The sequence below is a fragment of the Argentina silus genome (genome assembly GCF_951799395.1).
Source record: "Argentina silus genome assembly, chromosome: 14".
Taxonomy (NCBI): domain Eukaryota; kingdom Metazoa; phylum Chordata; class Actinopteri; order Argentiniformes; family Argentinidae; genus Argentina; species Argentina silus.
The window spans coordinates 20,051,240-20,063,769 of record NC_139668.1 but is presented as its reverse complement, the minus strand read 5'-3'; the positions used below and the strand labels follow the sequence as shown (position 1 = coordinate 20,063,769).

Below are 12,530 nucleotides of genomic sequence, written 5' to 3'. Positions count from 1 at the left end.
CACCAAGGCCCCCTGTAGAAGTGTAACCAAACACAACAGTTGTGAGAGCTTGGCAGCAGGATAATGGCATCTCATTACAAGCCTGTGTGTGTGTGTGTGTGTGTGTGTGTGTGTGTGTGTGTGTGTGTGTGTGTGCGTGTGTGCGTGCGTGCGTGCGTGCGTGCGTGCGTGCGTGTGTGTGTTTTCCCTGTTGTGCTTGGCATCCACTCTGTTACCCAGGGTACACCACAGTAACCAGAGAGAGAGAGAGAGAGAGAGAGAGAGAGAGAGAGAGAGAGGGAGAGAGATAAAGAGAGAGAGAGAGGGAGAGAGAGAGAGAGAGAGGGAGAGAGATAAAGAGAGAGAGGGAGAGAGAGAGAGAGAGAGAGAGAGAGATTGTTGTCTGTAGGACTCCTTCATGGATGGAGACTCCCTGTAACCCTCTGCTGACTCAGGACCTGAACTGACGGACCAGACAAGACACATGATCAGAGACATCACATCTATCACTGTCACAACCAGCAGATCTACTGTGTGTGAGTGTGTGTGTGTGTGTGTCTGTGTGCGGGCGGGCGTGTGTGTGTGCCACTGCCAATCCTGATATCCAATCCTGACACACCAACAGACACTGGCTTCCTTCACTGATACAGCTTCCTCAATTAACACAGCATTAATGAGCAGTATTATAGAGAGAGAGAGGGAGGGAGGGAGGGAGGGAGGGAGGGGGAGGGCTGGCTGGAGAGGTTGGATGGAGAGAAAGAGGGAGAGAGGGAGGGAGGGAGAGAGGGAGGGAGAGAGGGAGGGAGGTAGAGAGGGCGGGAGGGATGGCTGGAGAGGTTGGAGGGAGGGAGGGAGGGAGGGATGGAGGGAGGCAGGGAGGGAGGCAGGGAGGGAGGGAGGGAGAGGTTGGAGGGTGTTGTCTGAGCGTAGAGCCAGAGGAGAGGTCACCACTGACTCCAGGGAGAAACCTTTCACTTCCTGTACCCATCAGCCCCTCTGTTTCTGTCAACAAGGCCTCCACACCAGACTGTGTTAAAGAGTGTGTTATTAATATCTCTCACACACACACAAAACGTTCACACTCACACGCACGCACGCACACACACACGTACACTCACACACACACTCACACACACACACACACAGACACACACACACACACACACACACACACACACACACACACACACACACACACACACACACTCACACACACACACTCACTCACTCACACACACACACACACACACACTCACAGTGGCCAGCGTTTGTTTACACAACCTTCGTCCCGGGGCGTCTCACCATCCAGAGTCACATTATTCTCAGCCCCAATAATTACAGTTTTAATTAGTTTTAATTAAACTGGGGAACGTTTGAGATCTGATGTTCCCTCTGGGGACGTCTATGGCGTCTTAGTCCCGATGTGAGGGAAGCCTGCCTGAGACGTGAGAGAAAACTAGGATTCTTAGAAGATCAAACTTAGTCTTTTACCAAATAAACACTCGTTGTTCAATCCCAAGATGCATCAGCTGAATACACACAGAATGAGACACACACACAGAATGACAGACACACACACAGAATGAGACACACACAGAATGACAGACACACACACAGAATGAGACACACACAGAATGACAGACACACACACAGAATGACACACACACACACAGAATGAGAGTTGCAGCTTCTCCTAATGGGCTCCCATAAAACCCTCACCCTGAAGCTGTACTCCCCAAAGTTATCTCATGGGAGAGTGTTCCGAAAAGCCTCGACACACACACACACACACACACACACACACACACCATACTGAAACTAGGCCGAAAGTTCACAGTTCACACACAGTTTCTATGCCATCTCTGTCTATTGCACACACACACACACTCACTCACTCACACACACACACACACACTCACTCACACACTCACACACACACACACACACTCACACACACACACACACACTCACTCACACACTCACTCACACACACACACACACACACGCACACACACACACACACACACACACTCACTCACACACACACACGTCACAGTGAAACAAGGCCTATGGCTGCTCAATACATGCTACACAGTTCACACACAGTTTCTATGCCATCTGTCTATCTCACACACACACACACACACACACACACACACACACACACACACACACACACACACACACACACACACACACACACACACACACACACACACACACACACACACACACACACACACACACACACACACACACACACACACACACACACACACACACACAATACTTGAAACTAGGCCAAGGATGTCCTCTTGGCCTAATGGTAGACGCTCGGGTCTTCCGTGTGGGAGAACTGTGTTCAAACCCCGCCCAGCGCACCTCCGTCACTTAGCTGCATGTCCTACTGGTTGTCTCTGGTCCCCTGTGCCGTAGGCTCACACCAGTGGAGGCTGCAGGAGGTAGAAATCGGAGGAGGTAAGAATCGGAGGATGGGTTTATTGTAACGCATGGAATGGTAGCAAATGCAATTAATCGTTTGAAACGAAAAGTTTGATACCCTTCATAATTCTGTTCCATGCATTACAACGAGCCTGTCCTCCGATTTCTACCTCCACCAGCCTCCCCCCCCCACAGCCTTTCTTAAAAGTACAAGTCGGCTGTTCCCTCGATCGATGACCCTCCCCAGAGAGCTTCCCTCTGCGTCTGGGAGAGCACTTACCCTGTCCCCTGTCATAAAGGCCCCTCCTCGTCTGTCCCCTCGCCCGAAAGTGTGAGTCCCCTGTCCCCTCCTAAGTGTCTAGGCTGTCCCCTCCTAAGTGTCTAGGCTGTCCCCTGTCCCCTCCTAAGTGTCTAGGCTGTCCCCTGTCCCCTCCTAAGTGTCTAGGCTGTCCCCTCCTAAGTGTCTAGGCTGTCCCCTCCTAAGTGTCTAGGCTGTCCCCTGTCCCCTCCTAAGTGTCTAGGCTTTCCCCTGTCCCCTCCTAAGTGTCTAGGCTGTCCCCTGTCCCCTCCTAAGTGTCTAGGCTGTCCCCTCCTAAGTGTCTAGACTGTCCTTATCTAGGCCATGTACTGTCCTGCTCTGCACTCTGGTGAAGCCACTCTCTCTGTCCCCTAACTCAAGTAAACGCTATTCAACCCAAACAGAAGGTGGGTAAACGTGGTAAATGCTATTCAACCCAAACAGAAGGTGGGTAAACGTGGTAAATGCTATTCAACCCAAACAGAAGGTGGGTAAACGTGGTAAATGCTATTCAACCCAAACAGAAGGTGGGTAAACGTGGTAAATGCTATTCAACCCAAACAGAAGGTGGGTAAACAGCGAGTCCTACATCGCTGGCCCTCTGTCTAGGAGCCAGGTGCTACGCTAGCTAGCTAGCTAGCCTACTTCATTCAGAGTTCCCATGCCCTCAGTCTAGTCTAGGATGACCTCATACCATGTCTTCTCCTCTCTCTCTCTCTCTCTCCCTCCCTCCCCCCCCCCCCCCCCCCAGCAGGTCCTGATCGTCCAGAGGCAACTATCGGTGTTGGAGGAGGAGCAGGAGGAGTTCCGTCTGGCTCTGAGGCAGTACATGGAGTGTGCCTGCGCCCAGACCGGCTGCCTACAGTGAGTTCATACTGAATATATATATATATATATATTCATACATCATATGATAAAGTACACTCCTCCTTCATACGATCCCTCAAAACCCATCTTTTTAAAGTTGCTAAGTTGCTTTTAATCTTGTTGTTATTTTTACTGACTGCTTTTGTTTTACTTTTTATTTATCTATCTATTCTTGTTCTCTCCATGGAATGCAGTCTTTTAGTACTGACAAAAGCGCTTTACAAAATAAATATATATATTTGCAGAAAGCAAACACTTCAAAGCTACCCATTAGTGCTTAATAGGTGTTCCCTAATTTAAAGTGTTCCCCAATTAGGTTACAAAGCAATCACCGTGTTACCTCACAACTATAAGACTGACCTCTACATACAACATTTATTACCTCATAATTGTTACCTAATTGAAAAGTTGCAGCGTTCTGAGAGCCTGAAGTGTTCCCAGGTCGCCGTGAGCGCAGCAGCAGGGAGCGTGTGACTCTCTCTGACAGCGTCTCTGACAGTCGTAACGTTCTGGTCTCCGAGCTCAAACAACCTTCGGGAGGGAACGACATTCACAACCCTGATCCTCCCCGACTCCCCGACAACCACCCAGTGACTTGCTGTTTGTCTTTGGTTTGATAGGGTCAGGGTCAGGGTTAGGGTTAGGGTTAGGGTTGACAGAACACTGACAAGGGTTAGGGATAGGGTTAGGGTTAGGGTTAGGGTTAGGGTTGACAGAACACTGACAAGCTCTTCCTGGAGATAAACAATTTGGCTGAAGGGAAAAGGATGTTTATGTTTACGTAACGTTTATTCATCCAACCAAGTCTTCATTGAGCGTTGGAACGACACACAAAAATCACTGATTCAGAAACACAGTGAAGGAGAGATGATGATGATGATGATGACGATGATGATGGTGATGATGATGATGATGTCAGTGGTTATCTAGCTAACGTGTTCCTCTTCTCCTGCTTGGCGGTCGGCAGCGTCGCGGTTCAGAGGCTGACCAACGAGTCCCGCTTCATCCTCTATGAATTCTGGGAGCACAACAACGTGTGGAAGAAGTAAGTCATCTGCTGGCATGGCGGGGGGGCGGAGCCGCAACGTACACGACATCAGCAGCTAGTCTGATTACAGGAAATAGCAGATACAGTCAGTAAGTAAGTAGTCTGCACTGTAGGTGGCCTGGGGAGGTCCAGTGGTCCAGTACCATGGCCTGGGGTGGTCCAGTGGTCTAGCACCACGGCCTGTGGTGGTCCAGTGGTCTAGCACCACAGCCTGGGGTGGTCCAGTGGTCTAGCACCACAGCCTGGGGTGGTCCAGTGGTCTAGCACCACAGCCTACAGTGTACACTTACTTCCTGTCTTTCTCTACTATCTCTGTCCAAGAAAAATGAAAAATATGAGTAAGACTGCCTCACTTAAAAAAAAGAACCCTTAAAAAAGAATAAGCACTGTAGCTTGTCTGATGAGCACTGGCTCTCCACAGAAACTATGGAAACACATGTACATGTTTTGACATCTCCAGTTCATTCTGACTGCAGGAGGTTATGAACCTGTTCACATAGATATGTAGAGAGAGAGAGACAGAGACACAGAGAGACACACACGCAGACAGACAGACAGACGGACCAATTGTTGTGCTCAGAGAGGTAAATTAGCTTAACATCTCATGTTACATCTCATGATGGACACGAAACATAACATAACCTAACATCACAGTACACAACACAGTGACATCACAACACAGTGACATCACAACACATCAGCGTAGCAACCCAGCTGTCACGCACAGCGAGTGGTTGTCATGACACTGTCTGGCGTGAAAGGAGAGGGGTTGGCTTCAGGGGAGGCTGGTGGAGGCACAAATCACAAGACAGGCTCATTGTAATGCATGGAGCAGAACACATAAACACCAAACACATCAAACACATCAAACACACTCCATTCCTCATTCCGTTCCATGCTTTACAATGAGCCTGTCTTCCGATTCCTACCTCCACTGGTTGGGATGAAATGTCAACTGTACATTCAGCAGAATATCACATGGTAGAACTGAAACTGAATTACTGACATACAATATATATATATCAGTAATTCAATACGGGTATAGAGGTGTAGAAGTATAGAAGTATAGAGGTATAGAGGTATAGAAGTATAGAGGTATAGAAGTATAGAGGTGTAGAGGTGTAGAGGTATAGAAGTATAGAGGTATAGAGGTATAGAGGTGTAGAGGTGTAGAGGTATAGAGGTGTAGAGGTGTAGAGGTATAGAAGTATAGAAGTAGAGGTATAGAGGTATAGAGGTGTAGAGGTGTAGAGGTATAGAGGTGTAGAGGTATAGAGGTATAGAGGTATAGAGGTGTAGAGGTATAGAAGTATAGAAGTATAGAGGTGTAGAGGTATAGAAGTATAGAGGTGTAGAGGTATAGAGGTATAGAGGTATAGAGGTATAGAGGTGTAGAGGTGTAGAGGTATAGAGGTATAGAAGTATAGAGGTATAGAAGTATAGAGGTATAGAGGTATAGAGGTATAGAGGTGTAGAGGTGTAGAGGTGTAGAGGTATAGAAGTATAGAGGTATAGAAGTAGAGGTATAGAGGTGTAGAGGTATAGAGGTGTAGAGGTATAGAAGTATAGAGGTGTAGAGGTATAGAGGTGTAGAGGTGTAGAGGTGTAGAGGTATAGAGGTGTAGAGGTATAGAAGTATAGAAGTATAGAAGTAGAGGTATAGAGGTATAGAGGTGTAGAGGTATAGAGGTGTAGAGGTATAGAAGTATAGAGGTATAGAGGTATAGAGGTGTAGAGGTATAGAGGTGTAGAGGTGTAGAGGTGTAGAGGTATAGAGGTGTAGAGGTATAGAGGTATAGAGGTATAGAAGTATAGAGGTGTAGAGGTATAGAGGTATAGAGGTATAGAAGTGTAGAGGTGTAGAGGTATAGAGGTATAGAGGTATAGAAGTATAGAGGTGTAGAGGTGTAGAAGTATAGAGGTATAGAGGTGTAGAGGTATAGAGGTATAGAGGTATAGAAGTATAGAGGTGTAGAGGTATAGAAGTGTAGAGGTGTAGAGGTGTAGAGGTATAGAGGTGTAGAGGTATAGAAGTATAGAGGTATAGAGGTATAGAGGTGTAGAGGTGTAGAGGTGTAGAGGTATAGAGGTGTAGAGGTATAGAAGTATAGAGGTATAGAAGTATAGAGGTATAGAGGTATAGAAGTATAGAGGTATAGAAGTATAGAGGTATAGAGGTGTAGAGGTATAGAGGTGTAGAGGTATAGAGGTATAGAGGTATAGAAGTATAGAGGTGTAGAGGTATAGAGGTGTAGAGGTGTAGAGGTGTAGAGGTATAGAGGTGTAGAGGTATAGAAGTATAGAAGTATAGAAGTAGAGGTATAGAGGTATAGAGGTGTAGAGGTATAGAGGTGTAGAGGTATAGAGGTATAGAAGTATAGAGGTATAGAGGTATAGAGGTGTAGAGGTATAGAGGTGTAGAGGTATAGAGGTGTAGAGGTATAGAGGTATAGAGGTATAGAAGTATAGAGGTGTAGAGGTATAGAGGTATAGAGGTATAGAAGTGTAGAGGTGTAGAGGTATAGAGGTATAGAGGTATAGAAGTATAGAGGTGTAGAGGTGTAGAAGTATAGAGGTATAGAGGTGTAGAGGTATAGAGGTATAGAGGTATAGAAGTATAGAGGTGTAGAGGTATAGAAGTGTAGAGGTGTAGAGGTGTAGAGGTATAGAGGTGTAGAGGTATAGAAGTATAGAGGTATAGAGGTATAGAGGTGTAGAGGTGTAGAGGTGTAGAGGTATAGAGGTGTAGAGGTATAGAGGTATAGAAGTATAGAGGTATAGAAGTATAGAGGTATAGAGGTATAGAAGTATAGAGGTGTAGAGGTGTAGAGGTATAGAGGTATAGAAGTATAGAGGTATAGAAGTATAGAGGTATAGAGGTATAGAAGTATAGAGGTGTAGAGGTAGGTAGTATAGAGGTATAGAAGTATAGAGGTGTAGAGGTATAGAAGTATAGAGGTATAGAAGTATAGAGGTGTAGAGGTATAGAGGTGTAGAGGTGTAGAGGTGTAGAGGTATAGAGGTATAGAGGTATAGAAGTATAGAGGTGTAGAGGTATAGAGGTATAGAGGTATAGAAGTGTAGAGGTGTAGAGGTATAGAGGTATAGAGGTATAGAAGTATAGAGGTGTAGAGGTGTAGAAGTATAGAGGTATAGAGGTGTAGAGGTATAGAGGTATAGAGGTATAGAAGTATAGAGGTGTAGAGGTATAGAAGTGTAGAGGTGTAGAGGTGTAGAGGTATAGAGGTGTAGAGGTATAGAAGTATAGAGGTATAGAGGTATAGAGGTGTAGAGGTGTAGAGGTATAGAGGTGTAGAGGTATAGAGGTATAGAAGTATAGAGGTATAGAAGTATAGAGGTATAGAGGTATAGAAGTATAGAGGTATAGAAGTATAGAGGTATAGAGGTGTAGAGGTATAGAGGTGTAGAGGTATAGAGGTATAGAGGTATAGAAGTATAGAGGTGTAGAGGTATAGAGGTGTAGAGGTGTAGAGGTGTAGAGGTATAGAGGTGTAGAGGTATAGAAGTATAGAAGTATAGAAGTAGAGGTATAGAGGTATAGAGGTGTAGAGGTATAGAGGTGTAGAGGTATAGAGGTATAGAAGTATAGAGGTATAGAGGTATAGAGGTGTAGAGGTATAGAGGTGTAGAGGTATAGAGGTGTAGAGGTATAGAGGTATAGAGGTATAGAAGTATAGAGGTGTAGAGGTATAGAGGTATAGAGGTATAGAAGTGTAGAGGTGTAGAGGTATAGAGGTATAGAGGTATAGAAGTATAGAGGTGTAGAGGTGTAGAAGTATAGAGGTATAGAGGTGTAGAGGTATAGAGGTATAGAAGTATAGAGGTGTAGAGGTATAGAAGTGTAGAGGTGTAGAGGTGTAGAGGTATAGAGGTGTAGAGGTATAGAAGTATAGAGGTATAGAGGTGTAGAGGTGTAGAGGTGTAGAGGTATAGAGGTGTAGAGGTATAGAGGTATAGAAGTATAGAGGTATAGAAGTATAGAGGTATAGAGGTATAGAAGTATAGAGGTGTAGAGGTAGGTAGTATAGAGGTATAGAAGTATAGAGGTGTAGAGGTATAGAAGTATAGAGGTATAGAAGTATAGAGGTGTAGAGGTATAGAGGTGTAGAGGTGTAGAGGTGTAGAGGTATAGAGGTATAGAAGTATAGAGGTGTAGAGGTATAGAGGTATAGAGGTATAGAAGTGTAGAGGTGTAGAGGTATAGAGGTATAGAGGTATAGAAGTATAGAGGTGTAGAGGTGTAGAAGTATAGAGGTATAGAGGTGTAGAGGTATAGAGGTATAGAGGTATAGAAGTATAGAGGTGTAGAGGTATAGAAGTGTAGAGGTGTAGAGGTGTAGAGGTATAGAGGTGTAGAGGTATAGAAGTATAGAGGTATAGAGGTATAGAGGTGTAGAGGTGTAGAGGTGTAGAGGTATAGAGGTGTAGAGGTATAGAGGTATAGAAGTATAGAGGTATAGAAGTATAGAGGTATAGAGGTATAGAAGTATAGAGGTATAGAAGTATAGAGGTGTAGAGGTAGGTAGTATAGAGGTATAGAAGTATAGAGGTGTAGAGGTATAGAAGTATAGAGGTATAGAAGTATAGAGGTGTAGAGGTATAGAGGTGTAGAGGTGTAGAGGTATAGAGGTGTAGAGGTATAGAAGTATAGAAGTAGAGGTATAGAGGTATAGAGGTGTAGAGGTATAGAGGTGTAGAGGTATAGAGGTATAGAAGTATAGAGGTATAGAGGTATAGAGGTGTAGAGGTATAGAGGTGTAGAGGTATAGAGGTGTAGAGGTGTAGAGGTATAGAGGTGTAGAGGTATAGAGGTATAGAGGTATAGAAGTATAGAGGTGTAGAGGTATAGAGGTATAGAAGTGTAGAGGTGTAGAGGTATAGAGGTATAGAGGTATAGAAGTATAGAGGTGTAGAGGTGTAGAAGTATAGAGGTATAGAGGTGTAGAGGTATAGAGGTATAGAGGTATAGAAGTATAGAGGTGTAGAGGTATAGAAGTGTAGAGGTGTAGAGGTGTAGAGGTATAGAGGTGTAGAGGTATAGAAGTATAGAGGTATAGAGGTATAGAGGTGTAGAGGTGTAGAGGTATAGAGGTGTAGAGGTATAGAAGTATAGAGGTATAGAAGTATAGAGGTATAGAGGTATAGAGGTATAGAAGTATAGAGGTATAGAGGTATAGAAGTATAGAGGTATAGAGGTGTAGAGGTATAGAAGTATAGAGGTGTAGAGGTATAGAGGTGTAGAGGTATAGAAGTATAGAGGTGTAGAAGTAGAGGTATAGAGGTGTAGAGGTATAGAAGTATAGAGGTAGGTAGTATAGAGGTGTAGAGGTAGGTAGTATAGAGGTATAGAAGTATAGAGGTGTAGAGGTATAGAGGTATAGAAGTATAGAGGTGTAGAAGTAGAGGTATAGAGGTATAGAGGTGTAGAGGTATAGAAGTATAGAGGTAGGTAGTATAGAGGTGTAGAGGTATAGAAGTATAGAGGTAGGTAGTATAGAGGTGTAGAGGTATAGAAGTATAGAGGTGTAGAGGTATAGAAGTATAGAGGTGTAGAGGTATAGAAGTATAGAGGTATAGAAGTATAGAGGTGTAGAGGTATAGAAGTATAGAGGTGTAGAGGTATAGAAGTATAGAGGTAGGTATACAGTAACAGGGATACAGTAAAACCAGAGCAAATGAGACACTAGACTAACGTTACCTAACGTTGACTCTGTCTCTGTCTCTGTCTCTGACTCTGACTCTGACTCTGTCTCTGACTCTGTCTCTGTCTCTGTCTCTGTCTCTGACTCTGACTCTGTCTCTGACTCTGTCTCTGGTAACGTTGACTCTGTCTCTGACTCTGTCTCTGACTCTGTCTCTGACTCTGCTCAGCCATCTTCAGACCAACTACAGCAAGACCTTCCAGAGAGGCAACGTGGACTTCCTGGAGACGCCTGAGATCATGACGACCATGCTGGTCCCAGGTAGGTCATCTACTAGTCCTGTCTGATCAGAGGAGGGGGCAGGGAGGTTAGAGAGGATGGTTAGTTGGTAGGTCATCTACTAGTCCTGTCTGATCTGGGAGGTTAGAGAGGATGGTTAGTTGGTAGGTCATCTACTAGTCCTGTCTGATCAGGGAGGTAAGAGAGGATGGTTAGTTGGTAGGTCATCTACTAGTCCTGTCTGATCAGGGGGGGGGGGGGGGGGGGGGTTAGGGTTGTGGGTTTGATTCCCGCTGGGACCATCTATACTGACATGTATGAACTCACTGCAATGTAAGTGGCTCTGGATGAAAGCATCAGCTAAATGGCAGATATTAAGCAGCACGTCCAGAATGGTCAAGGAGTGGAAGAAGAAGGTTGCTAGCTGAATAGCAACTTCCGCTAGCCGTTACTCTGTCCTCTATGGAAAATGCTAACAGTGCTAACAGTGCCCTCTCTGTTATCAGATCCTCACACGTGCATAAGGGGTGTCTGGTTCTGGATAGGTGATCAATTGTTCTTGTCTGATTCTCTCTCCTCATCACTCCCCGTGCCTCTGCCCAGGACCCCCTGCTGAGAGGACATTGATCCTCTACAGGGTGGCTTCATAACGCAATTTGTCATCCAGGTGGTCGACATGGTGATTTGAACCGTAGTGTTTGACATCTGATCGATCCGCCTCATGGTTTGTGATTGTTTGCTCCCTCTTGTTCTTGTGCTCTTGTCTCTGACAGCTTCCTGGTGGGTTCTGAACAACAACTGATCCCAGACCCCCCCGTCGTCACCGGATCGATCGGGACCAATCAGAAGCGGAGTTTGAAGAGTCTTATTATCATTAATCAAGTGAACTGGAGGTGGACGGACGAAAGGGACATTCCTGACTAGCATCATATAGACAGACCATCTAGGTCAAACCCTAACACTGACCCTAACCTTAGGTCAAATCCTAACACTGACCCTAACCTTAGGCCAAACCCTAACCCTAACCTTAGGCCAAACCTTAGCCCAAACCCTAACCTTAGGCCAAACCCTAGCCCAAACCCTAACCTTAGGCCAAACCCTAACACTGACCCTAACCTTAGGCCAAACCCTAACCTTAGGCCAAACCCTAGCCCAAACCGTAGGCCAAACCCTAACCTTAGGCCAAACCTTAGGCCAAACCCTAACCGTAGGCCAAACCCTAACCCTAACCTTAGGCCAAACCTTAGGCCAAACCCTAACCGTAGGCCAAACCCTAACCCAAACCTTAGGCCAAACCCTAACCAAATTAGAACCAGTTTGGAAATTCTAAATTGCTGTGCTGGTCAGTCATGTCACCTTTTATGTCAGTTTTTCCATCTGGAAGAACACACACACACACACACACACACACACACACACACACAGACACACACACACACACACACACAGACACAGACACACGCGCACACACACACACACACACACACACAGACACAGACACACGCGCACAGACATACACACACACACACACACACACACACACGCACACAGAGACACACACACACACACGCTCAGACATAGACTCACAGACACACACACACACAGACACGCACAGACATACACACACACACACGCACACACTAATGTCAACCTGTACCGTGAAGTCATGGTGAATAGTATCATGTGACGTCCCTTCATCGTCGTAGCGTTGTCGTGGTGACGTAATGAACACCTCTTAGATGTTTAACATTCTAAAGCAATTACCTCATCAGACAGGGCCAGCTGCTCTGGTGAATGACATCATCACTGTGTTGACAATGACATCATCACATCATCTGAAGTGGATCAGCTGTTTGTAGAAGTGTGTGTGTGCGTGACTCAGATGTACAGTGAGTTTGTGTGACATGGTTTACTGTTGTAGAGTGTGTGTGTGTGTGTGTGTGAGAGAGAGACA

General features: G+C 45.4%; 1 protein-coding gene across 1 annotated transcript in view; it reads left to right on the top strand.

The window, feature by feature from the left end:
• The window catches only part of necab1 (N-terminal EF-hand calcium binding protein 1), a gene marked incomplete at both ends in the record, with an annotated part of 19,227 nt that extends 7,849 nt beyond the window's left edge, over positions 1-11,378 (top strand). The window contains 5 exons of the mRNA XM_083684261.1: positions 3,003-3,045; positions 3,474-3,583; positions 4,554-4,631; positions 10,527-10,618; positions 11,350-11,378. Of these exons, the coding sequence (XP_083540387.1) occupies positions 3,003-3,045; positions 3,474-3,583; positions 4,554-4,631; positions 10,527-10,618; positions 11,350-11,378 (352 nt within the window). The remainder of the gene's footprint in view (positions 1-3,002; positions 3,046-3,473; positions 3,584-4,553; positions 4,632-10,526; positions 10,619-11,349) is intronic.
• Positions 11,379-12,530: the final 1,152 nt, after the last annotated feature.